Source organism: Mus musculus, chromosome 5 (assembly GCF_000001635.26).
Source record: "Mus musculus strain C57BL/6J chromosome 5, GRCm38.p6 C57BL/6J".
Lineage (NCBI taxonomy): Eukaryota > Metazoa > Chordata > Mammalia > Rodentia > Muridae > Mus > Mus musculus.
This window is the reverse complement of record NC_000071.6, coordinates 113603010-113628880: the sequence shown is the minus strand read 5'-3', so window position 1 is coordinate 113628880 and position 25871 is coordinate 113603010. Positions and strand designations below refer to the sequence as shown.

Here is a 25871-nt window from a genome sequence, read left to right as displayed (position 1 = left end):
GGTGGATGAGGCTGATGCCATCGTGAGAAGCCCCCATGAGTGCCCCATGCTTTCCAATAACACAGTGGGAGCATGGGAAGGCTTTTACTTAGATGGGGGCAGTGGGGAGATGTCTCACTAGGTTATCCTTAGTTAGTCTAGAGCTCACTATATAGCCCTAGGTTGATATTAAATATGTGATGTTCTTCCTGCCTCTGCTTCTTAAGCTGGGATTACAGCTGTGCACCCCCCATGCCTAGCAGGGAAACCTTTTGAGGATTACATCTGAGACACCCTGAAGGAATTGTCAGACCTGATGGGAGTGGGTCAAAGACCCTGTGCTCTAAGAAAGGCTACTGGGCTCATAAAGTGAGTCATGGATACTCTAGGAGGAGATGCAGACAGTGGTGTGGGTGTTTGAAGACTTCTCCCTTCATTCTGTCCCCACCATCAGACACAAGAGGTGTCCTGGGGTCTGCCGCCCTCTGGGTGTGTAAGCTCCTTACTTCTGCCGATCCTCACAGAGTCCTGGGCTCAGATATAGTACCCTCCAAGCAGAGAGCACATGGGGCCAGTCTTCTGGTGACTCAGAGGGAGCTAGGCGCGGGGGCGTGGGACCAGGGAGGAAACTCTCTCCCCGACTGAGAGCTAATTCTGTCTGGGGCTGGGAGCCAGGCACGCAGCTGGAACAGCTGTGTGGTTTCCAGACACCTGGGGCCCCATGGACTGTAGCCCCCTACGTGATTCTAGAACCATCCACAGAGCTGGGAGGCCCCATCTCTGCTCTGAGTGAATGGGACTAACTCTCAAAGACCTCCCAGTCTGGAGTTGTTCTCTGGGAGCCTGGAAAAGAAATGCTGGGTGAGGCGGTGCTGATCACGTGACCTCTCTGAACCTGTGTGTGCAAATCTATGATACAGGGACAAGGTATCCCACTAAAGCATAATGTGTGTGAGCTCCTGGGTCCTAGGCTCTAGGTAACATAGAGCACAGGATGGCCCAACTCTCCTTGTTGTTTGCCTTACACAGGGCCGCTCACCCTCCCTGGACCTCAGTTTCCAGCCCAGGACACCCTCTCAGTTCCCCAAGGCCCCTCTGAGAGAACTGCAGAAGTGGCTGAGCCATCACCCAGCTGGGCTGTCAGCTGGAGGGTTTTGAGAAGAGGACAGGAGCCAGATCAAACAAGCAGGCCATTTGGAGGTGGGAAAGGTTTTAAGTTTCCTCCTGGGCTCCTACCCTCACGGCCACGCCCACTGCCCTGATAAGACCCTTGTGATTATTGTTCTGAGGCTGCTGGACAGGCATCTACTGGGATGAGGAGAGAGAGAGAGAGAGAGAAAAGCAGCTGCTGGGAGGACCAGGTGCTCGCAAAGGTGAGAGATGATATAGGTGAAGGGCCATGGCTGGGACAGGGAGGGGGATTGCAAAGAAAGAGACAAAAAGAGGCAGAGAGAGGGAGTGAGGTCCAGAAGCCAGCGGGAGGAACAGGCAGGGAATAGGGCCCCATGCGGCCCAGGGGCCCAGAAGGCACAGAAGCAGAGCTGAAGACAGACAGACATATGCTGCTTAGATGTCTCCTGCACCACACTCTGCCCATGGGGGTGGGGGGCACAGGCCAGTAAGGGGCAGCGGCAGAGGCGGATCCGTGTCTTCACAGGCAGCACAGGCTTGTACTGCCTCTCACCAGGTAAGATGTGGGTGACCTTGGGCAAGCTTCAGGCCCCAGCCTCAGGTGCCTCTCCAGAGAGATGGGGACCATTGCATGGGTTGAGGATGGAAAAGGCATGTCCCGTCTGCCTGCGGCTAGGGCTATGCCAGGGTCTACACCAGTTTCAGGGAGCTGCTTCCCCCTGCCCCCCATGCATCTTTGAAAGATGGGGACAGATGAGCCCTCTCCAGAAGGTGTGTCTGTAATGGGTGATCAGAGGTATTCTTCACACAGCCACTCACTGGAGGCAGAGTGGCCAGAGGGAACCACAGGACAGAGAACAGCATCCATCTTGTGGGGTTCCAGGAGGTTCCTCTAAGGCAAAAGACAATGGGTCTTGGTGTGTCTTGGGGAGGCGCTGGGTGAAAGCGCCTGCCCCACCACCTGCCCATTTCTTCCCAAGGCTAAGTGGCCAGTCTGATGCACCTTTCTTGGCTGAGCTTGCTGTGTGAGCCTGGACACATGACTTAGTTTCTCAGAACCTCAGCTCTTTGTAACAGTGTGTGGGGATGGTGGCCAGAATGTAGCAAGATGGCCAGAATGTAGCAAGAACGCGCACGTGTTAGTTTAATGAGGAAGAAGGTGATGACAGCTGCCTTAGGGCTTTGTTCTCTGTGGCTGGAAAAACCAGATGCAATATCTGCCCCGGGCATACTTGGTCCTGCAAGTGTTGGCTTGCTGAGGACCTTCTGATGTGGGGGACACTGACCAGCGACCTTCCGTTGAACTGCCTCTGTTCCTTACCTCGGGTCACCCAGCCTGGCAGAGAAGGCTGTTGGGTGTGGCCCTAAGGGGGGCTTGTTTGGTTTTCAGTTTGCTAGCATAGCTTGGTTGTGGAGCCGATGACCAGGGTGTCATGTCACCCAGGCGTGAACCCTAAGCAAGGGTTTAGGGTGTTTTTTTTTTCTTATGAGGTTTTTGTTTTTTGGGTTTTTTTCCCCTCAAGAAGGAGACGAGGAAGGCAATACCCATCTGCCTTCATACCCATGCCTATTGCCTGCAGCCTCAGGCTCTGTTCTAAGTGGTCTTCTTCGGGATTCTGGGCCTGACTTCCTTGGAGTGCTCGTCCCCTAGTACTCCTCCATGGGTGCTCCTCCCCTAGTGCTCCTCCTTGAGTGCTCCTCCATGGGTACTCCTTCCTGGGTGCTCCTCCCTGAGTGTTCCTCCATGAGTACTCCTCCCTGAGTGCTCCTCCTTGAGTGTTCTTCCCTGAGTGCTCCTACTCAAATGCTTCCCTCTGAGTGTTTCTCCCAGAGTCCTCCTCTTCCAAGCGCTCCCCTGAGTGTTCATCTTTGAGTGCTCTTCCTTGAGTGTTTCCCCCTGAGTATTCATCCTTGAGTACCCTCCCTGACTGTTCCTCCCCATGTTCCTCCCATGCTGCTGGTCCAGTGTGGGTCTGTAGGTCACAGAGTCCCTGCTGTGCACTGCTTCTTTGCATGAGTTTTCCATGTATGTCATCCCTGCACTGTGGGGCTCCGTGCACAACAGCTCCTGACAGTGGCTCAATATCACAGGGTGGGACCTGGCCCCTCTTCATCCCTCCCCCTCTCCCATGATGGGCATTCAGGAGCTCTAGCACCCAGCCTTTGGCAGAGGTACCTGTGCCCCACCCATGTCCTCAGAACCTTGACTATTTTTAAGTACTAGTCTCCCCATGGGCTCTTTTTTACTCTCAGCACCTCAGACCTGGGGCTCTGTGGGAGAACTAACAGGTGGGGAGCATCTAGGATGCTGGCAGCAGGAAGGGCAGGGGGTGGACATATGCAACCTGGGGCATGGAGAGTGGCCTGCCTTGTTCCCACAGTGTGGTATGTCACACTCTGTGGGCATGACTGAGCCCAGGTCACAGTTTGGATGACGCCACCCCTGGTCTCCTCCTCTGGCTGGCTCCCAGCTCTTCTGCACCTATCCAACTTTCCCAGACTGCTTGGCAGCCATCCCTGCTTGTATGAACCCGCCTCACTCACTCAAACATTTGCTTGTGAGGAAGACATGCTTCCCGTAATGCAAGTGGACTCTGTGTGTGCCAGGCTGTGGAGGGCTGCCTGGCCGTTCTCCCAGGAGCCTTTGCTGGTCACCTCAGCTCTCTAGACTCCCAAGGCCTCTCCAGCTCCTGAGAACTCACTGCAGTGAGCCTGTGTGTGCTGTTCCTTGCTCGTCAGCTTGCATGTGTATGGTTTAGGAATGTCACCTGTTTCCATCCTGTGGCTCTTTCCTGGGCTTGCCATCTCCCTTTGGATTATCTTGGGGTTCCTTGGCCGTTCTAGATGGCTGTTCCTCTTCGGTTCTTCTGATTATGCATGGGGTTGCGTGGGTCACTCACTTCCTAGCGCCGGGAATTTCTCAAGGCTAGAAGCAACTTGAAATGTGTCTACTTCAGCTCACGGTTTGAGGGGATGTAGTCCTTGTCGGCAGGGAAAGCATAGCATCCAGGGGTTCCTTGGAGGCGGTGGAGGCTCGAGGCAGAACCTGGGCCCACAGAGCCTCCCAGCTCTCCACATGCAACCCGGGTAAGGGTCCAAATTAAAAACGAGACGCCTCACACCAGGTACAGGTGGTCAACCACACAGACATCCCTGGAGCCTCTGGCCCTCATCTTTAAAGTGGGAACAGATAGCATTGCTGAATGGCCAGACATGCTCGCTCATACAAAGTGTGTGACAAGCGCGGCAGATTCTGATGCCGCAAGGGGAAGTGGTACATTTACTGAGTACCGACTGTGTGCTGGGGCCAGAGCAGGGCTGATGGGGAAGGAGCCTGCATTAGGTAGTAGACCTACTATGTGTGTGGTAGCCTTGGGTAAGCAGTGACAGGGCACAGTCAGTAACAGGAAGGGTCTAAGGACAATCCCTCATTTGAGACTCCCTTCTCAGATGACTAGCCTACAGTTAAAGCTTAGGTAGAGTTCCACTCCCCCCCTCGGAGGGTGGGGGGTGGGGACACCAATGTTGAACCTCAGATCAGCAGCAGACACTAATGGGATTAAGCAATAGGGTATGAGAGTTCTACAGCTTGTGGATAAGAGGCCAATTACTGCTTTTCCATCAAGTAAGCCAACCTAAAGATTCCGGAAGGCGCCTGTTCATCCACCTGATTGTTCACCCAGCCGTCCTTTCACTAGACGACGCAGCTTCTACTTTAGAGCCCTGTGCAATGCACCATGGGAGAAATGGAAGAGCTTCATGGATGCCCTCGGGCTGTGAGGCCAGGACTGTCTTAAATAGACACAGGAAGTGAGCAAGAAGCGATGCCCAGATGTGTTCCCTCCGGGAACATAGGGCTGTGATGTAGAACCCACTGCTCCTCCGAGGTCACCACGCTGAGAAGACGGACTCTCCCATGCATTCATGAGATCGATACTTGATCGCATTAGGAAGACAGAATAGATCAGAAGGAACACGGGTTGGGTTGGTGTCCGGTGTTGTCGGACTGACCTGAGGGGGCAAAGCAGAGCCAAACCCCACTGTCCTCAGGGAACCGGCTGTCTGCACTTTTCTATAAGGCAACCACAGTCTTCTGATTCTACTGGGACAAATGGCCCCACCTAAGGGGAAAACAATAGGAGATTGTTTCCTACAAGCTCTGGGGGCAGAAGCCATGGTCTAAGGGGTCAGATGTGATCCACCCAGGGGGTCTCCTCCTGCTGGCCTGTCTCAGGCGGCTCCAGGTGTCCACGTGGCCTCACCTTCTAATGTCAAGTTTCTCTGTTGCTTCTTTTTTTCTGTCTCTTTGTCTTTGACTGCTTTTCCCTTCCCCCTTTCCCTCTCTCCCTCCTTCTCTCTCTCCCTCCCCCTCTCTGTGTGCATGTCTGTCTTATCTCTGTCCTTGCTTTTCCCTTCCCCTTCTCTCCCTCTCTCCTTCTGTCTCCCTTTCCTCTCTCTCCCTTTGTTTTCTTTCTCTCCCCCTCCCTGTCCCTCTGTCCCTCCTCCTGCCCCTCCCCCTCTCCCTCTCAGACAAGTTCTGCCCTGCAGCTCTGGCCAGCTCTGGCTGTGAGGATCACAGACATGGCCGCCTACCTTCTCTTTTTCTGTCACCTCATTTAGGACCCATTCTATCCAAGACAGTCTTACAGTAATTACTTTGCAAAGAAGCCCCCCCCCCCCCCCCCCCCGCCTTAGCTCTGATTCACAGACTCCAGGGGACACACTTCTCTGAGAGAGTATCTGTAAGGAAACTGCTGGGACCTGCTCTCCAGGGTTGCCTTTGAACGTGGAGAGGAGATGTTGTTTTGCATCATGGTGCCTGCGGCCAGTACTGGCTTTGGTCCGAAAAGATGTCCCATACCCAACTTCTCACCAGGTCTCCTGTCACAACTTTGGAGCCTGGGCTTGGTTTTTCTAGGTCTCCTCCATTAAGTTCACTGGGACTGAGATAAACTAGGGGGAGCCTTGGTCAGATGCATGCAGGGTATCTGGGGCCTCAGAAAGGTCTAGGGACTGCTGCTCTGTCCCTGATATAGCAGCCATTTGGCCTTAGCAGGTCCAGGTCCTGATAAATCCCAGCAGGAGTGGGTGTTGCCATTTTCCCATTTTCCTGAATGTACCACTAAGGTCCAGGAATGGGGGCTAGTTCCAGAGGCCTCCCTCATGGACACCCTCGGCTGCACCCTCTTCCTTGTGTCTATGTCTTTCCCTAGAGACCCACAGGACTGTCCAGGGAAGGGACAGTCTAAGGTTTTGTTGAGTAGGCCGGCCACTGTAGGCTCCTGTGTCAGATGGATGGGAGCTGGAGGACTCTGGCTGCCTCCGGCAGGCAGGATAATTGTGTCCCTAGGCTTTGAGGGGAACTGAGGACAGGAGAGGCATGCCATGCCGGCTTCATCTGCAACCCCATGTGTATCCCTGACCTCAGCCAGATGGTTCTGGAAACTGGGGAGGGTGAGCTCCTTGGCTGGAAGGGGCAGGGCTCATAAAAATGGGACAAGAGGAAGTGTCTTAGTCATGGTTCTCTAACTGTGAAGAGACACCATGACCATGGCAACTCTTTTATTTATTTATTTTTTAAAGATTTATTTATTATTATATCTGAGTACATTGTCGCTGTCTTCAGACACACCAGAAGAGGGCGTCAGATCTCATTACAGATGGTTGTGAGCCACCATGTGGTTGCTGGGATTTGAACTCAGTACCTTCAGAAGAACAGTCAGTGTTCTTACCCACTGAGCCATCTCGCTAGCCCCCTGGCAACTCTTATAAAAGAAAACATTTAATTGGATGTTTGCTTACCATTTCAGAGGGTCAGTCTATTATGGTCATGACAGGGAGCATGGTGGCACGCAGTTAGGTGCTGGAACAGTATCCGAGAGACACATCCAGATCCATGGGCACAGAGACAGACTATGGGCTTGACATAGGCTTCTGAAACCCCTAAGCCCACGGCACCAGGGACACACACTCTCCAACAAGGCCACACCTCTTAATCCTTTCAAATAGTGCCACACCCTGGTGACTAAGCTTTCAAATATATGAGCCCATGGGGGCCGTTCTTATTGCAGTCACCCCAACAAGAATGTTTTGTTAGAGGGGAGGGCACCCCAGGAGCATCAGGAAGGGTGTGGGCTGGCTCAAAATAGTGGGTACTTTGTCCTACAACCAAGGGTAGAGGTCGGAGTGATCTGGACATGAAGCAGTCACTGGCTGAGCACCATGTGAGCTGAGCTGCCTCACCTCCATAGTGGACAGCGGTATTGTCCCTGAGGACAGTGGAGCCCAGCAGGTATGGAGGATAATGGGGTTTAGATGAGCATCTGGGTGACTGCGTAACTCAGCCGTTATCTTATCACAAGGAACTGAAAGCAGTACAGGGTAGGGTTAGATACACGAGGACCCGCGGAGGCAAGCATGGACAGCTGCATGGAGGTAAGGGAGTCACTGCTGGGATCTGCAAATGTGACCTCGAGCTTCCTTGTGGCCACATGGAAAGGGGGAGAGGTGATTAATTCAGATCACAGGTTATCAAGATAGAGGAAGTAACAGTTCAAGGGGGGGAGCCAAGTTGCTCTTAACCACAATTTCCTCAAGGGTGTTTCTCTGTGGGTGCCTTCTTCTGGTGCTACTGGAAAGCATACAGCTCTGAAGGTATAGCTTTCACAGATCGCTGCTTACAGCGAGCGACCTTAAGGGGCCCCCTGGGAAGGAGGCTCAGAGTGGGCACATTTGTGGGGTCAGAACAGGGGAGAGCTGAGCTCTCAGGATGCAAGCTCAGAGGCTCGGAGAGGTGAGACTGGGGGCTGCCCACCCTTCAGAGAAGTGGGGTGTGTGTGAGCCTTTCCTTTGAGTCCTGAGGAGCAAACTCCACTCACACTTCCCAGCTGTGTGGCTACGGGAAAGAGGCTTCACCTCTCTCTCTCTCTCTCTTTTTTTTTTTTTCCTTTCTTTTTGGTTTTTTGAGACAGGGTTTCTCTGTGTAGCCCTGGCTGTCCTGGAACTCACTCTGTAGACCAGGCTGGCCTCGAACTCAGAAATCCACCTGCCTCTGCCTCCCAAGTGCTGGGATTAAAGGCGTGCGCCACCACGCCCGGCCGGCTTCACCTCTCTTAACACGTTTTCTCATCTACCAAGCGGAGTTTTCTCTGTGGGGCCACCCGAACACTGCAGAGGTGTGTCTGGCATGGAGCCAGCACATTGGGCCTGGGTTAGCTACGTATGTAGACATGGGATGCATGTCTTTATTCCATGAACATTGTGGTGGTGGTGGTAGGGGTGTGAGGGATGTGAGGGACAGGAATATTATATCTCCTTGGAGTTGACAGAGGCCAGGCATCCATTGTGATCTTACAGTGTTCTGGGCAGCAGGAGGGAGGGGCTTGTCATGATTGACAGCACCTGGGAGTCAGGAGCCACCAGCCCTGTGCCCATGTCCTGGCCCTGAACCCAAGCAGGAGACAGATGGACTGGAACACGCCATTCCTCACGCCACCCTGGCTGGCCTTTCCCCATCTGCCTTGACAAAGGCCACGGGGGTGGGGGTGGGGTGGGGTGAGGCGCGGGGTGGGGGTGTTGGAAGGTCAATCACAGCACAGTGCGCCAGGCCAGTTCCGAGCACAGCCAGCCCTCCTTTTGAATGGATTGTTTTATCCCCTGGATCTGACCAGCCATAGATGAAGAGAATTTTGGGAAGCTGGTTATGAAGGCAGACGCCCATAATCCCAGAACTCAGAGGCAGGGGATCACTAGTTTGAAGACCACTTGATCTACAAAACAAAATTTTCTCTCTCTCCAAACAAACAAACACCAAGTAGAAAAGACAAGCAAAAATTTTTGTTGTTGTTGCTTTTTGAGACAGGGTTTCTCTGTGTAGCCCTGGCTGTCCTGGAACTCTGTAGACCAGGCTGGCCTTGAACTCAGAAATTCATCTGCCTCTGCCTCCCGAGTGCTGGGATTAAAGGCGTGTGCTACCACGACCGGCTAGCAAAAATTTTTAAAAGGAAAAGAGAGAGAGAGAGAGAGAGAGAACTATGCTCACAGTGTACCCATGACATTAGACATTAAACTGAATCCCCAGGAAGGCTAAAGTATTCAGCAGGACGCGTGTGGTTTTATATGCAGATATTACACTGTTTCAGAAATGGATGCTAGGATTTGGGGATTCAAGAGGCGTGTGGGAGTCAGTCCCTACTTTACATTGGATGTTAGTCCTTGCAGACTCTTATAACACAGGACCTGGCACCCCTTTCCCTTCACATCCCCTTATAGACAGGGCAGCTAAGGTGACTTCCCTCTAGGTCCCCAGGAACAGAGAGAGGCTTCCTCACCTCTGGAGGGCTGGGGGCGGGGAGGCAAAGGCTGCACCATCAGAGGAACCTATTCTGCTGGCCCTGGCTCAGACCCTGACCCCAGCTTCTCCCAGCCCAGCCTACAAACCAGACATGACATCATCTGGGTCATCTTCCTATGGCCAGCAATGAGCTTCTCTCAGTCCCCTGTGCTACAGTTGGGGCCAATGGGTTGAGCTTCCTCCCTCTTCTCTCAGCTTTCACATCCTAGTTCCTGCTTGTCCTTTACCAACTCAGAGGTCCCTTTTCCCAGAAAACTAGATGCCAGCCCTTCTTACTTCTTGGGATATCTGGGGCTCACCTGGCCCAGCGCGACCTCTCTGTCTATGCATGTGTGTCCACCATGGGGAAAGACCCTAAAGAAATTGTTTTCCATCTTCCATGCCTGGGACTGTGGAGATACACACACACACACACACACACACACACACACACACACACACACACACGGCAGCTGTCCTGAAGTCCTATGGCATGGCAGTTAAGCTCTGGGTTCTGCCAGCTTCAGGTGGCTTTCTCGCCCATCTGTCAGAGCCTTCTGCTCCCCAAGCCACATGGTAGCCCTTCCAGGGATAAAAGGGGGGGGCAACAGAGAACCTGGGGAGATGGCTTGCTCAGTGCAGAGCTTGCTCTTCCATCATGAGGACTATGTTCAGTCCCCAGAACAACAGCAACAAACAGATAAGAGATAGAGGAAGACATATGTGTCCTCCACAAGCATGCTTACACACATGCTCACCCACAATGTACACACGTACATACAAACATGCTTACACACATGCTTGTACAATGCGTACCCACTTGCTTACACACATGCTTACATGCACATGTACTACATACATGCTTACACAATGCATACACCCATGTGTATACATATGCATACACGCTTGCTTACAAACATGTTTGCATGCACACATACTACATACATGCTTACACACATGCATATGCACATTCATACACACTTGCTCACAGATGACATGGTCATACACATGTGTACACATGTATGTACACACATGCTCATACAGGTATACACACTTGCATACACACATGTTTATACACATGCATACACACTTGCTCACAGACATGTTTATACACCTGTGTACACATGTATGTATACACATGCTCACACAGGTGTATACACATACACATACACTTGCTTACACACATGCTTACACACATACTTACACACATGTTCACCCATCCATGCACACACATGCAGTGAGGCCTTTGTGAGTTTCCATTACCCACACTTTGCAGACTAGGAGCCTATTCCAAGGGCTCAGCCCAGCCCCTGAACACATAAGAGTTGAAAATGGTACCTCATATTGTCATGGACAGTAAGTCTTCTCCAACATCAGGACCTCTCTCTTTCCCGCCCTCTTTCCTTCCTTCTTTCTCTCTCACCCTTCCTGCCCCCCCCCCCCCAGCACTAGGGATGTGAATCTGCAGGTGCCACCTGAGCACCCACCCACTGCACTGTATCCTTGCTGTGTCTGTCCATTCCACCCTGCCCATACCTTGGATACCCTTATAATAGGCTCCAGGATGCAAAGTGTGGGTGTGTGCAAGCTCACATCTGTGTCCCTTGATCTCAGAGTCCCAGTGAAAAGTGGCATTCACTTAACAAAAGCGCTTTCCTGTAATGCGAGGTGAGCCCAGGTCGCACAGGAGCAGCAAGGCTGGTCACAAGGGAGGCTTTAGCTGGCAGTCCCACTGGAGTTAATACTAAGGGTTTCACTCCTAAGTATTGATGGCTCTTTGTGTGCATTCGTGCCAAGCTAAGTGTCCTGTGCCCATTGCCCTCTAACACACGAACACATTCTGGGATCTGAACACGCCTGTTTTATCAGTGGGGAGCCTGAAGCTCAGAGAGAAGTCATATGCCCCAGAAGTGCACAGCTTGCAGGTGACAGATTTGAACCCTGCACCCAACCACTGCCTTGGGCATCTCCAAGTTCACAAACTCTCCTGACATGGCATGGAAACCCAGCAGGGTGCTATGGGGCCGATTCAGGACCAGCTATCTGCCTTGTAAATGTTTGGGTGCTATGTGGGTCAGTGTCCCCACACAGGGTATGGGACAGGGAGGTCCATATCTAACTCATGGTGACCAGCAGGCCCAAAGAAAGCTTTCTAAGCCTCAGTTTTCATACTTTTTGCCACAAACACTCATCATCCCCCTGCCTCAGCCTCCCCAAGAGCCAGAATTATAAACATGAGATATTTTATTCTCCACATTTCTATTTTTCCAAGTATGTATGTATGTACGTACTCTGGCACATGTGTGCAGGCATGAACGTGCCCATATTCATGTATGGAGGTCAGAGGACAATCCTGAAGACTTGCTTCCCTTCCACTATGTGGGTGCCCAGAACCGAACTCAGGTTGCCAGTCTCAGCAGCAAGTGTCTTCACCCGCTGAGCTGTCTCACCAGCCCAGTTTCCGCACTTCTTAAGTATAAGCAGCAATGCCTGCTGGGAAGAGGTCCTGGAAAGATGAGATGGCATGGAGGGATGTGTTGTAAGTGCCTGGCAGGTACTGGAGCAACCGACCGGTCCACTCAGCCCCTGTCCCGCCCCCAATCTGCACAGCATCTGTACTGCATCCCCAGTCTTCAACCCCTTATGCAGGTGCTGAGGAGTTGTGGCAACTGATCTGGGTAGAGCCAGTTGGTTCTAGGTTCGAGCCCCTCCCCCTCTCCCAGCAGGAAAACTTTGGCTGAGTGACTCTTTACTTCTCTGAGTTCTATTACCTCCTTGTTGGGCTCTGAGTTCACCGCTTGCCTTGTCTTCCCTCCCTGCAGGTATTTCCAGTCACGCGCAGTAACAGACCAGCCAAGGACCAGGACTGGAGTTCTGTTCTACAACGGTGAACAGTGAAAGGTCTCCAAAGGTAGGGACTCATGTCTCCAAAAGAGGGCTAGTGGCCACCAGCGGAGCGGGGTCAGGGGAGGATGCTAGGATGGCGGTCCCCAGGCTTTGGACATGTGAGTGGACAGTCACAGCAACAGGCTCCCTTCTCCCTTGCATGTGGAGCTGGTGTGATAGTTTATACCCTAAGGGATGTTGAGTGACTATTTGCCTCCCACACAGAGTATATGGGAGGGAAGGAAGGGTCCTTCAGAGGCAGGGGAGACTTGGGTTGGAACCCTGTCTTTTCCTGCGGTTGGGGAGGAGGACAACATCACTGTTCTTTCTTTTTTTAAAATTTATTTATTTATTATATGTACATATACTGTAGCTGTCTTGATACACACCAGAAGAGGGGATCCGATCTCATTAGGGATGGTTGTGAGCCACCATGTGGTTGCTGAGATTTGAACTCAGGACCTCTGAAAGAGCAGTCAGTGTTCTTAACCATGGAGCCATCTCTCCAGTCCACATCACTGTTCTTGTTTAGCTTCCTATCAGTCAGTTGTTCTATTGCTTTAATGAAAAACCATGACCAAGGCAACTCATAAAAGAAAGTGTTTAACTGGGCTCACCGTTCAGAAGAAGGTTAGGGTCTATACTGGTGGAGCAAAGGCATGGGTCAGCAGGTAGCAGAACAGTGACTGAGTATCCACATCTCACTAGCAGGAGGTACCCGACCCCAGGGACACACCTCCTCCAATGAGGCCACACCTCTGAATCCTTCCCAAATGGTTCCACCAAATGGGGATGCAGTCTTCAAGCATATGAGTCCATGGGGGCCATTCTCACTCAAACCACACATGTCCGAACCCATTCCACCTCTACAGCTTCAACTTGTTTGGGGCTGGGTCTCTGGCCTCGTGTTCCTACCTGGACCTGTGGAATCCAGCTGTTACTGTCTCTACCTGCTGACCCTTAATAGCCCCTGCCTTGCAAGATGGTGACAGGTGTTTGTAAAAGAAATAAAGACAGATTCTAGCACCTAGGAGGCCGAGAAAGATGGATCTTGGAGTTCGAGGCCAGCCTGGTCTATATAGTGAGTTCCAGGTCAACTAGTGGGACCCTTTCTCAGAAGGAGGAGGAGGAGGAACAAGAGGAAGAGCAGGAGGAGGAGCAGGAAAAGGAAAAGGAGCAGAAGCAGGAGAAGGAGGAACAGAGGGAGGAGGAACAGGAGGAGGAGGAGGAGGAAGAAGAGAAGGAGCAAGAGGAGGAGGGGCAGGAGAAGGAGGAGGAGGAGCAAGAACAGGAGGAGGAGCAGGAAACAGAATAGGACTGAGAAGATGGATAGATGAACTAATTAACCTTCATGTTCAGTGAGAGACCCAGTCTTCTCTGACATTCCCCTCTGCCCTCCACACTTGCCTACATGAGCATATGTACACGCACATACACACACAGGTGTACATGCACATATACAAACAGGCATACGAATGCAAAATAAAGACAAGAAATGGCAAAAGGGGAGATCGTTCACAACCCAGGCCTTGCTCAGATGAGGAGGTGCCAGGTGGTGTCTCAGCACCTGTCCACAGAGGTCCTCAGCCTGTGACCCTGTCTTCCCTCACAGAGATGGAGTACGACGCTTACAACGACTCCGGCATCTATGATGATGAGTACTCTGATGGCTTTGGCTACTTTGTGGACTTGGAGGAGGCGAGTCCGTGGGAGGCCAAGGTGGCCCCGGTCTTCCTGGTGGTGATCTACAGCTTGGTGTGCTTCCTCGGTCTCCTAGGCAACGGCCTGGTGATTGTCATCGCCACCTTCAAGATGAAGAAGACCGTGAACACTGTGTGGTTTGTCAACCTGGCTGTGGCCGACTTCCTGTTCAACATCTTTTTGCCGATGCACATCACCTACGCGGCCATGGACTACCACTGGGTGTTCGGGAAGGCCATGTGCAAGATCAGCAACTTCTTGCTCAGCCACAACATGTACACCAGCGTCTTCCTGCTGACTGTCATCAGCTTTGACCGCTGCATCTCCGTGCTGCTCCCCGTCTGGTCCCAGAACCACCGCAGCATCCGCCTGGCCTACATGACCTGCTCGGCCGTCTGGGTCCTGGCTTTCTTCTTGAGCTCCCCGTCCCTTGTCTTCCGGGACACCGCCAACATTCATGGGAAGATAACCTGCTTCAACAACTTCAGCTTGGCCGCGCCTGAGTCCTCCCCACATCCCGCCCACTCGCAAGTAGTTTCCACAGGGTACAGCAGACACGTGGCGGTCACTGTCACCCGCTTCCTTTGCGGCTTCCTGATCCCCGTCTTCATCATCACGGCCTGCTACCTTACCATCGTCTTCAAGCTGCAGCGCAACCGCCTGGCCAAGAACAAGAAGCCCTTCAAGATCATTATCACCATCATCATCACCTTCTTCCTCTGCTGGTGCCCCTACCACACCCTCTACCTGCTGGAGCTCCACCACACAGCTGTGCCAAGCTCTGTCTTCAGCCTGGGGCTACCCCTGGCCACGGCCGTCGCCATCGCCAACAGCTGCATGAACCCCATTCTGTACGTCTTCATGGGCCACGACTTCAGAAAATTCAAGGTGGCCCTCTTCTCCCGCCTGGCCAACGCCCTGAGTGAGGACACAGGCCCCTCCTCCTACCCCAGTCACAGGAGCTTCACCAAGATGTCGTCTTTGAATGAGAAGGCTTCGGTGAATGAGAAGGAGACCAGTACCCTCTGAACCTCACCTGGGAATGTCCCCCAAAGGTGCCACGGCCCAGGGACGCCTAGGGACTTGTCTCCGGAAGTGGGAGACATGCCGGGAGCCTTTGGGAATGCTCCAATGCCCACTGAATTTTGCACAAGGCGGCTCATGTTTTAAGTGGGGTTCCCAAGTGTGGACACTCTTCCAGTAAAATGGCAGGCAAGCAACCCGAGCCTCTACAACAGGAGCAGGGGACCGACTGTGACTGACTCAGAAAAGGGAGCATCTCTGAAGCCAAGACTTGAGCTGTGACCAACATACAGGCCAACATACACGATGTCGCCGTGCATGCCCTGAACATGCTGCGCAGTCTTCGTGGGTGAGGAAGTTACCGCAAACCCATTGCAGACCTGTTATGGCAACATGACAGTCAAACCAACAAAGCCCACTACACCCCAACATCCTCCAAGACCTTGACTTTGGATTTCAGAAGAACGGGGGGTGGGGGGAACGAGGACCTGAGGGGCTTCATGGAACTTTGCAAGGGCAACACAGGGTTCTGTGTGTGTGTGTGTGTGTGTGTGTGTGTGTGTGTGTGTGTGTGTGTGGTAAAGAGGAGGAGACGGAGAGCAGAGAATCCCAAAGGATGTGGGTACAGGATATCTTACACCATCATGCCACGGAGGAGACAGAGAGCTATAGTGGTGGTTGCTTGGGGGTTCAGGTGGTGGCAGCTCTTTGCTTCAGTGTGTATACTCACTTAGCACTGAACCCTGAGGCTGGGTGGAGGCCTTTTCACAGAAGACTCCATCTGATCCCATCCCATCCCCTCCCCTCCCCTCCCCTCCCCTCCCCTCCCCTCCCCTCCCCTCCCCTCCCCTCCCCTCCCAGGGTCTCTTCTCCCCTAATCCCCTCAATGCTGGCTGGAAAAAGGGCTTAGAATGTCCCAGAGACTGGTCTAGAACGGAGTTTTGGGACTCCATCTTCAGAGTGTCTTCCCAAGGCTGTCTGGCTGGTCATCTGGGCAGCTGACCAGCTTTCCCGAGTCCTCCTTGAATGTATCAACAGCCCCGTGGGCAGCCCAGGATCAGGCTTTCCTCCCCTGGCAGGAAAATGGCTCACTCACCCCCCCCCCACACACACACACTGTTCATCAGTAGCAAAAGACCCGAGCCCTGCTCCGTCTGGCTTGACATCATTCCTCATGGAGGAGGGGTGGTGTGCACTTCGTTAGCATGTCCCATGCATGTTAAGTATTTCACATGCACCTTCTCATTTATTCTTCACAGAAACCTCATATGTATGAGGACAAGCAGAGACTCAGAGAGGTTAAGCAACTGGCCCGAGGGGACCCAGTTAGATGTTGGTAGAGACTGGATTCGAATCGCAGTGGGCTTGGCTCGAAGGAAGATGAAGAGTCTGGGGAAACTAATAGGTTGGGGTTTTAGCCATAAATGCTGTTTTGTTCTGTTTTTTCCATGTAAACATCTTAATGGTCTTTTTGACGTCTTGCTTGTTGTTTTCAGAGTAATACAATATGCAAAGAAAAGGCGTACTCTCCAGCCCCAGCCTCCCTGGCTCCCATCACACACACCCTGAAATCTGCTAGGCAAGCAGAGGGAGGGAGCCTGGTAGGTCAGCCTGTCCAGTCCAAGGTCTTCTGGCCTGCAGTGTCCTCTGTTCCCTTCCAAGCCACTTTTCCACCGGGGTGTAACACACAGATGTGTGTCCTCCGGCCCCAGCCAGTTCCCGTATTATAGACTGCTGGGAGTCACACTTCATCAGGGGGACAGATTGTTCCTCCCTGGTCGGGTCTTAAGATGAGGCAGTTCTGAACAGATCCAAGCTGGAACCTCTGGCTTCTGAGAGAGCCCAAACAACCAAGGATTGGGAGCAGTAAGGGTGGTTTAAAAATAGCCTTGTGTTCCCATTGTCACCCTCTCCGCGACTCCCCAGGGCTACAGATGTGCAACTGAGGCGTGCCACGGTATGGGATTCATCATGTCAACGGAGGCGCCTGTCCGTGACTGGGGCCACATGGTGTCTTGGACAGTGCACTTCCCGGACATTGGGGCTGACCAGGTCAGGCAGGGGACCAGGAAATCTTGTTGCCATTGGAAAAGCTGACCAACAGGAGTGTTACACCAGTCAATGTCCACTCCCTAGAGCCCACCCTCTTCCTCCTGGCTACCACAACACCCCTGTTCTGACTTCCGTTCGTGCAAAGTGCTGAGTGAAACCTTCAGTCTTGTCCTCATGACTTCTCATAGCCTCACCCCCTCCTCCTTCCCCCTTTCTCTTATGTATAATCCCAGCAGCTGGCAAAGTGTGGTGGCTCCCTCCAAAGACTAACGGGCAGCACCTTCTCTGGAGCTGGAACCCGGCAGCCTGCCTCACGGCTGCCCCACTGAGTGGGCGATGAGCTGAGGGAACATGGGAGCAGGACATGATGTGAAGGGACAAGAAGGGGAGACCACTGGAGTGGGGGGGGAGCGGAGTGTGCTTCTAAGCATCCAGATGCCGAGGGCACCCCAATCTGTGCTTGGGCCTGGGGGAGGAGGACACTGTGTCCCTGTGGGTCACACAGAAGCTCAAATAAAGGCCAAAAGCTAGGAAGTGATGTGGGGCTCAGGGGCTTGGAACCAACTCTGCTGCCTGAGACTTCACTTTTGTCAGCCTATGGAAGCAGGATGGGAGGGAGGAGGGAGGGCAGGAGAGAGGAGGGAGGACAGGAGGGAGGAGGGAGGGCAGGAGAGAGGAGGGAGGACAGGAAGGAGGAGGGAGAACAGGAGGGAGGAGGGAAGACAGGAGAGAGGAGGGAGGGCAGGAGGGAGGACAGGAGGGAGGAGGGAAGACAGGAGGAAGGAGAGAGAACAGGGGGGAGGAGGGAGAATAAGAGGGAGGAAGGAAAACAGGAGGGAGGAGGGAGTAATGCCACCCCACCTCAGAACCTCCATCTCTGCCAAGCCATCTCTTTCCCACATCCCAGGCTCTCTTGAAACATCATCCCCAGGGACCCCCCCTGTCAAGAGAAGGACCTTGGGGTCTGTGGTTATGAGGTTCAAGTAGATCTGTCTACCCCCATGGGGAGGGTCAGACTTTGCCAAGGCTGGGGATTTGAAGACTGTTGCTGTCCCAGGAGAGCGGGCTGTTGTTGAGTGGGTGGCCTTGCGTGGGCGGCAGGACAGGACAGGACTCCCAGAGAGGGAGAGAGCTATGTGAGGGCTCCGAGGGCCGGGCTGCAGGGAGCAGGAGGTGGGCAGAAGACCAGGGCTGGGGAGGCACGGGTGCAGACTAATCTGCTCAGGCCTGCATGTTGGATCCCTCTGCATCTCTGCTGGGGAGAGGGAGCCAGGAGGCTCCAGCATTGAGCGGGTAGCCCCAGAGAGCTGGAGAGAGCTCTGAGCTTTCTCAGGGGAGCGGTTAGTGGGAAGGCAACCCCGGGCCCATCTGTGCGGCACAGAGGTCCTGCCGTGTTAGTCTGCTGATGGAAATTAATTGTAAATATTATTCAAACGTACCTCCCTGTGCACAATTATACTTCTCAGGGGAGTTCTCTGAGTACATCAGGAAACTCTGTAAATAATACATACATTAGCCCGTGCTAATGCTGCTGTGGTGGCCGTGCTAATGCTGCTGTGGTGGCCGTGGCTGTAAGATTTATTCCAAGTGTTTGTAGGGGGTTAGCCTTGGACACCCAGAAGTGTCTCCTCCAGAGGATGGGGGCAACCCTAGGCATGCCACCTAGATGCCTGGTCACTGGGCAGGTGGGGACACAGAGCTGGCAGGAGAGGAAGACACGCAGGTCTAGAGAGTTCCTAGCTGGGTTGAGAGGCAGCACTTCTGTCTCATGATCTCGTTGAGTCCTTACAGAAGCCTCTGTGGTAAGACCCAGCACCATGTCTGTAGATGGACAAAGAGGTAGAGAGATCCAGAAAGGTGAGGGTAGTGAGAGCTGAGAGCCAAACCCTGTCATCTGTCTGTCTGTCTGTCTGTCTGTTAGAAAGTTCTTGCTTTCCCAAGAAGTTAATCAATCTCTGTGCTCCACCCCCATTTCCCACTGCCAACTCCTGTAAACTTTCAAGTCACGTGATCATGAGTCCAGGGACTGTGCTGTCCGTGAAGGGGAGGACATGGCATTTACAGGGCTTGCCCATCTGTTCCTCTCAGCCTTTGGGTTTGGGGGTTTGGAACAGACACTACTTCAAGCTCACCCCTTCTCAGTATCCACTGACCCATTTCACAGATCACAAAACTGAGCAGGATAGTAGTGCTTTGGGGACATCCCCACCCACCTCACAGAATATCCTGCAACAAGAGGGATGTCCACACCCTCCTGAGAGTCAGTTTAAAATATCAGCTTAGATACCTGGGGCTCACCAAGCTGCCCTCTTCACCCCTGAGCCTCGAGTACCAGCTTTGGTGACCATGTGCCCCACCAGGGTCGAGCAGAATCCTGGCTGAAGAAGAGGCAGGTCTTAGCAAAACCCATTTTAGGGCAGAGGCAAGATACTCCTACGTCTTCGCTATTGGCCTGGATGTGGGTCTAGGGGGTGTCTCTGGACCTGCAAAGTCATGACAGGGGCTGTGGCAAACTCTCAATCTGTCTGTCTGAGAGGAAGATGCCTTTTGAAAAAAAATTAAAAGATCTTTTAGAAGCAAATCGATCCGTGGTGTCTCCAGGAGTGACCTTTCCTCTGTGTCCCTGAAGAGAGCAGATGTGGGGCTTTGCAGACAGCAGGGAAACCCCTCCCCATCTCTGCATCTGGTGCTGCTTTACCTAGGTTCTATGCACCCCCCCCCCAAAGTCACCCTCTCACTGGGCATGGCTGCTCACCTGGGATCCTGGGATCAAAATATTGAAGCAGTGAGAGTTGGGAATTGGAAGGTAGCCAGGGCTACAGAATGACATCTCACTTCAAACACTCCAGCCCAAACCAAGCAAGCAAGTCACCCCTCAGCCTAGAGGCGCCACCATTTCCTCTGAGGCTGCCATTCCATTCAGGTCACAGGTGAGATCTCAATTTTTCTGTACGCATGGCCACCTTTACTTAGCCATGCCTTTAGTAGTCTCCTGTCTGTCCCCTGTTGGGAGGAGAACTCCATCAGGGCAGGGATGTGTGTGTCTAACTTGCCCCGCACCCCCAGAATCCCTAGAGGAGCTCAGCTTGGAAACGCTGCTGCCCACATTTTGCCATCACTGAATAAGCCTCGGTCACCTATGGTTGAAATCTCAAAACACCCCAGTTCCAAAGACTTCCCCTTTGCGTGACACGTGGAGAGGGCGAGGGTCCTCCTGCTTCTACAGGTGTGGAAACCAAGGCCCAGATCATGTAGGTAATGGAGGAGCTATGGTTTTTCCTGAAGCTGTTAGAAGCCCCAAAGGAGAGTAGAGGAGGTTTTCATTAATGGCTTCTGCCTCCCTGGGCCTTCTTTCCTGGCTAGCTGATTTACTGCACCTAGGGAATAGAAGAGCCAGATGCCCCGCCCCAGCCTCTCCCCAGCCCCGCCCCAGCCCTATTGTTTCTCATCTCTTCCAGACCAGGATTCTGTTAAAGGCTTGGCAGGCACGGCCTCGACCACAGACTTCCTGTGCTCATCCTTCTGCTCCAAAGTGGGCATCGGGTCTGTGCTGGCCGCGGATGGTCCTCACACAGGCGGGAGGATCCCTGACGCCCTGAAGCTCTGCAGCCCAGATGTGCTGGGAGAGACAGACCCAAGGCTTCTCTGTGTCCTGGTTTCCACCGCACAGATGCTTGGCTTCTTACAGCAAGCATCTGAATAACGGAGCAGAGCGAGTTTCTGGTTTGATTCCAAATGTTGGGCTGTGGAGCAGGGAGGCAGGAAACAGGGACTGGAGGCCTAAGTGCTTGGCCCATAGTATCCGATGGCTCTTGGTCAGTAGCAGATGTTTACAGCACAAGGCTCTGGTCAGGTACCAATGCCTTCCTGGGGGGATTTACTAGGGATGGGTTTCCAGGTATGGTGAGACGTGGTCAGAAACAGCAACACATCAGCATACAACCTAAGTCACCCCACTTAGATGCCTTCTCTTTATGGATAAGGAAGAAGACACCGGCAGCCATACAGACACTGTCCGTTGGTTTGGGTTGAGTGCTTGTTAGGCTCTGGGGACTCAGCAGAAGGCAGCAATCCTGTTTTGATGAGTCAGTCATACCAAACCGTGTGCTGGCTGCAGCGGTGTGGGAATCCTACCCATACTGTGTGCTGGCTGCAACGGTGTGGGAATCCTAGCTTTGGGGAACCAAGCTATGGCTTTCCTCTCTCAGTACACATTCTGTTTCCTGTTAAGTGAGCCAGGTCCCAAGGCTGAGTGGGGAGAAAGGCTTGTTGGTGGAGAGATAAGACTCCATTCTGGGATGGGAGTGGAGTACAGACTGAATCTGGAATGCAATGCCTGCCCGCCAGCAACTCCCTTCCAGCCCCAAATTCTCAGACTAGGGAGAGGTCTGACCCAATGGCTCCTCTCTCCTCAACCCTTGTGAATGACCACTAGAGGGGAGGCAGGAACTGAAGTAGTGATGGAGAACAAGGGGAGTGAGCTCTCTGGTCCCTTCCCACTCTCACCACAGGGACCACCAGCTTCCCAGCCAGCTGGAATTCAAACCACTATTTTCTGTGAGCTAGAGGGATGGCTCAGTGCCTAAGAGTACTCCTCACTCTTGCCAAGGACCCAGGGCCAATTCCAGACATGCACATGGTGGGTCACAACTGTCCTTAACTCTAGTTTTGATGAATCCTGTGGAGGGTTGGGCGAATGCAAGGCTTTCCCCAAGGCCCTGGTGTACCGAGAAAGAACCAGGAATATACTTGGCAGAGTTGGTTATGGCCTAGGGCCAGAGACTGGAGGGAGTTGTGGCTCCTGATCCTGAGAGATCAGCTTGTCCACTATGTGGGTCTATAATGTTCTTGAGATACCTGGTCCCCGTTGTGCGATGCTGCTGGATTAGCTTCCTGCTGACTTCATCCTAGCGTTTGATAGTTTCTGATGACTCTGTCCCATTTCTCCCCTGGAAATACTGTATAAGGCGCTGTACTTGTTAATAAACTTGCTTGCAGGAGCCATCAGCTTGTGTGAGACTTCTTGGTCTGAGACTTTCCTGACTTTATCCTCTCATCTTCTGGCTACTCCCTGACCCCCATTCAGGACCCGCCCCATGACTATAGGATGACCTGCTGCTCTCTTTTGACCTTCACGGGCACCAGGCACACATGTGGTGCACAGACATCTGTGAGCAAAACACTCATGCACATAACATTTTTTTTTAAAGGTCACTGGTTTCTTTTCAAATAGTGACCCTGTTATAAATCTCATGCCATTTCCCTCGATTCTTTCAAGGTGTAAACAGATCTCTTCAAACAGTTTGTTCTATAACAAATGTCACCTATACAGGGGATTTTATGGTCAGTCTGGTCAAGCCTTCCCCACATCCTCTGTACTCAACTGGTCCCACAATCCATCAGTCCCAAGATGAGCCATGCCAGCTGCACCTTCTTTCGATGGCTCAGCCTTTTCCTTGTACTTTTGGCTGCCACAGATGTGTGAGCATTAGCTGTGAGCAAATCCCTGACAAGGGACTTTAAGAAGGGAGGGGTTATTTTGATTCAGTTCCAGAGTGTCACCCACCCATGGCGTGGAGTCACCCTGCTTTCTAGCCAAGAAGCACAGAGCAGTGGATACTAGTTGTATTCATTAGCATTTTACTGCTGTGAACAGACACCATGACCAAGACAACTCTTCTAAGGACAACATTTAAGTGGGGCTGGCTTACAGGTTCTAAGGTTCAGTCCATTATCATCATGACCGCATCCAGGCAGGCATGGTGTAGGAGGAGCTGAGAGTTCTACATCTTCAACTGAAGGCTGCTAGGAAAAGACTGACTTCCAGGAAGCTAGGAGGAGGGTCTTAAAGCCCACCCGCACAGTGACATACATATTCCAACAAAGCCACACCTACTCCAACAGGGCCACACCTAATAGTGAGGCTCCTGGACCAAGCATATTCAGTCCACCACACTGGTGCTCAGCCCAGCTCCACTCCTCCTTTCTATGAAGCCCATGGAGTACATATAGGGTGGGTCTCCTTCTTCAGTTAATATTCCCCGGACAGCACCTCAGAGATGAACCACTCTGTCTCCAAACTGATTCTCAATTCTGTCCAGTTGACAACCAAAGATTAACCATTGCACACCCCTCACATAAGCTTGAGAAGCAGACACAGAGAATATTAGTAATTTTTTTTCCATATTTTGGTTTCTCAAGACACAGTTCTCTGTGTGTCCCTGGCTATCCTAGATCTCGCTCTGTAGACCAGGCTGGCCTCGAACTCAGAGATTCACCTGTCCCTGCCTCCTGAGTGCTGGGACTAAAGGCATGTGCCACGACTGCCCAGATGATCTTAAAAAGGAAGGTAGATGACATAAGTAAATGTCCTGATAACCTCTCTCTAGTTAGCATCTGTCTTTGGGAAAACTGAGGTAAGTTCCAGCCTTACTTCTCTTCTCTTGACGACTGTAGATGCAATGTGACAGGCTGTCCCATGCTCTTGGCACTGTAACTCCCCACCATGATGGATGGTACCATCAAACTGTGAGCCAGAATGAACACCGTTCTTAAGGTGCTTTTGTTGAGCATTTCATCATAGCAATGAGACGAATGATATCTCTCTAATATACCCAGACTATCGGACTTTGTGACCCCAATCTGGAAGAATCCAGGGACGGGCTTTTCCAGGCAGCTCAGTTGTAGAAAGAACACTTGCCTCACAGCCTTGAGTCCCTGGTTTTCATCCCCAGCACCATAAAATAGATGAATAAAAACACAAATTGCGAAATCCTCCTTCAGAACAGCAGCATGTGTTAGATTTCAAACATAGTGTGCCCCTTGTGAGTGTGAGCTTCTGACTCCCAGATGTTTGGAGAGGGTGAGGGGGGAGAGGGAGTTGTCTAGGGTGGACTCACTCTTGAGTGTTACTGCTTCTGGTGCCTGTCACACAGTCTCTACTTCCTGGCCCATTATGATTAGAATAACCCCACCGTACAGGCCTTTGTAATGGTCTCACCTCTCCTTCCTGCTTTGATGGACTGGTTCCTCAGACTGTGAGCCGGAATCAATCTTCTTCAGTCTTAGTTTGCTTCAATCAGGCACTGTGATCACAGAGATGCTACTGTAACAAATATACCAGGTGCAGGTCCCACCTAACACAGAGATGTTACTGTAACAAATACACCAGGTGCAGGTCCCACCTAACACTCACAGAGATGCTACTGTAACAAATACACCAGGTGCAGGTCCCACCTAACACTCACAGAGATGCTACTGTAACAAATATACCAGGTACAGGTCCCACCTAACACAGAGATGCTACTGTAACAAATACACCAGGTGCAGGTCCCACCTAACACTCACAGAGATGCTACTGTAACAAATACACCAGGTGCAGGTCCCACCTAACACTCACAGAGATGCTACTGTAACAAATACACCAGGTGCAGGTCCCACCTAACACTCACAGGGATGCTACTGTAACAAATACACCAGGTGCAGGTCCCACCTAACACTCACAGAGATGCTACTGTAACAAATACACCAGGTGCAGGTCTCACTTAACACCCATCGTGGGGATGAGACTGAATGTGATCTACACATGGGACATAAACACATCAACCACAGCCCTAGGACAACTCTTCTATCATCATTTCACAGAGGATCGAACCAGCCAGAGAAAGGAGACAGGCTGAGATTCACTTTCCCTTACTGCCAACTGTGGATGGCAGAGAAAACCTTCTCCCTGGAGGGTCCCTGTGCCGCTGGCCGGAGCTTCTGTGTTAGTCACACTCGATCGATTTTCTGCTATTTACAGGGAACTCCACAGATTTCTAGGAACCTGAGGATGGGTGGGTGGTTGACAGAGATCGATGGAAAGGGTGGAGCTATGTGAGCGCCTGTTTTTGTTTTGTTTTGTTTTTTTTTCTTCTAATGTTCATGTAATGGGATTAATGCTGCCTCGAATCTGGGCTCCAGCCACTGCTCCCAAGTTCCTTGTCTTCTGGTTGTGGCTTGTCCGGAATTAGGAACCCATCCCCTGGGCCTTTGGACTCAGGAGAAAGATACCCTGGATGGGTTGGGGTGGAGCCGGCAGTGGGCATGGCCACTGGCCAACATTTCTCCGTGCTGTTTCTTGGAATACACCGGCTCTCACCTGACAACTCTCATCTCACTTGAGGGTTCAGTGATGAACGGAGGCAATGGGCCCAGCTTTGAGGAGAGAGTTAGTCTCATGCCCAAGCGACATAGATAAGGCCACGGTGAGATCACTGGCCTCACTCTGGCCTCGGCCTTCTGGGGTGGGATGATGGCTTTGAAAGCACTGAGGTTATCTGGGTGTAGCCAGATACACTCACATGGTGTATACAGACACACTATGTGCAGAATACTCTTGTTGCAGCTCCTCAGACCCTGGGAGGCAGGATTTGACAGGCATGGGGACCAAAGCTGATTCATTGCTCTCCTTTCCATTCAGACACTCCAAGGTTTCAGGCAGAGGATCGAATCCCCCGCCAGGCCTGACCTGACCAGGCTTATGCTCCTCACTGAGCCTCGGTGTTCCTGATTACAGAGCAGGCAGTCGCCATGGCTGCCTGGTGGAACCACTGACATCATAAAGAAACACTGTGGGGCTGTGGATTTGACTGGGAAGGCAGAGTGCTTGCCTGGCATGCACAAAGCCCTGGGTTCCACGCCTCGCCCAAACAAATAGGGTGTAGCCATTCAGACACGCCTGCAATCCTAGAATTTCGGAAATGGCTGCAGGAGGATGAGGAGTTTA

General features: G+C 52.3%; 1 protein-coding gene and 1 long non-coding RNA gene across 6 annotated transcripts in view; one reads left to right on the top strand and one right to left on the bottom strand.

Moving 5' to 3' along the window:
• The window catches only part of Cmklr1 (chemokine-like receptor 1), a 38121-nt gene extending 21595 nt beyond the window's left edge, over positions 1-16526 (top strand). For 2 of the 5 annotated variants that reach the window (NM_008153.3, NM_001359060.1), the window contains 2 exons: positions 12265-12353; positions 13941-16526. In NM_008153.3, coding sequence (NP_032179.1) covers positions 13943-15058 — 1116 coding nt within the window. In that variant the 5' untranslated portion in view covers positions 12265-12353; positions 13941-13942 and the 3' untranslated portion in view covers positions 15059-16526. Of the gene's footprint in view, positions 1-1008; positions 1180-1270; positions 1353-1441; positions 1667-12264; positions 12354-13940 lie in introns of those variants that run through there. The other 3 variants (XM_006530164.4, XM_006530166.2, XM_006530165.3) reach the window with 3 other exon arrangements.
• Positions 16527-17888: 1362 nt separating this feature from the next.
• Gm42002 lies at positions 17889-25653 on the bottom strand. Its single transcript, XR_878689.2, has 3 exons — positions 25245-25653; positions 24105-24189; positions 17889-18925 (listed from the first exon to the last, which is right to left on the bottom strand). It is a non-coding gene; the product is annotated as a predicted gene, 42002 (long non-coding RNA).
• Positions 25654-25871: the final 218 nt, after the last annotated feature.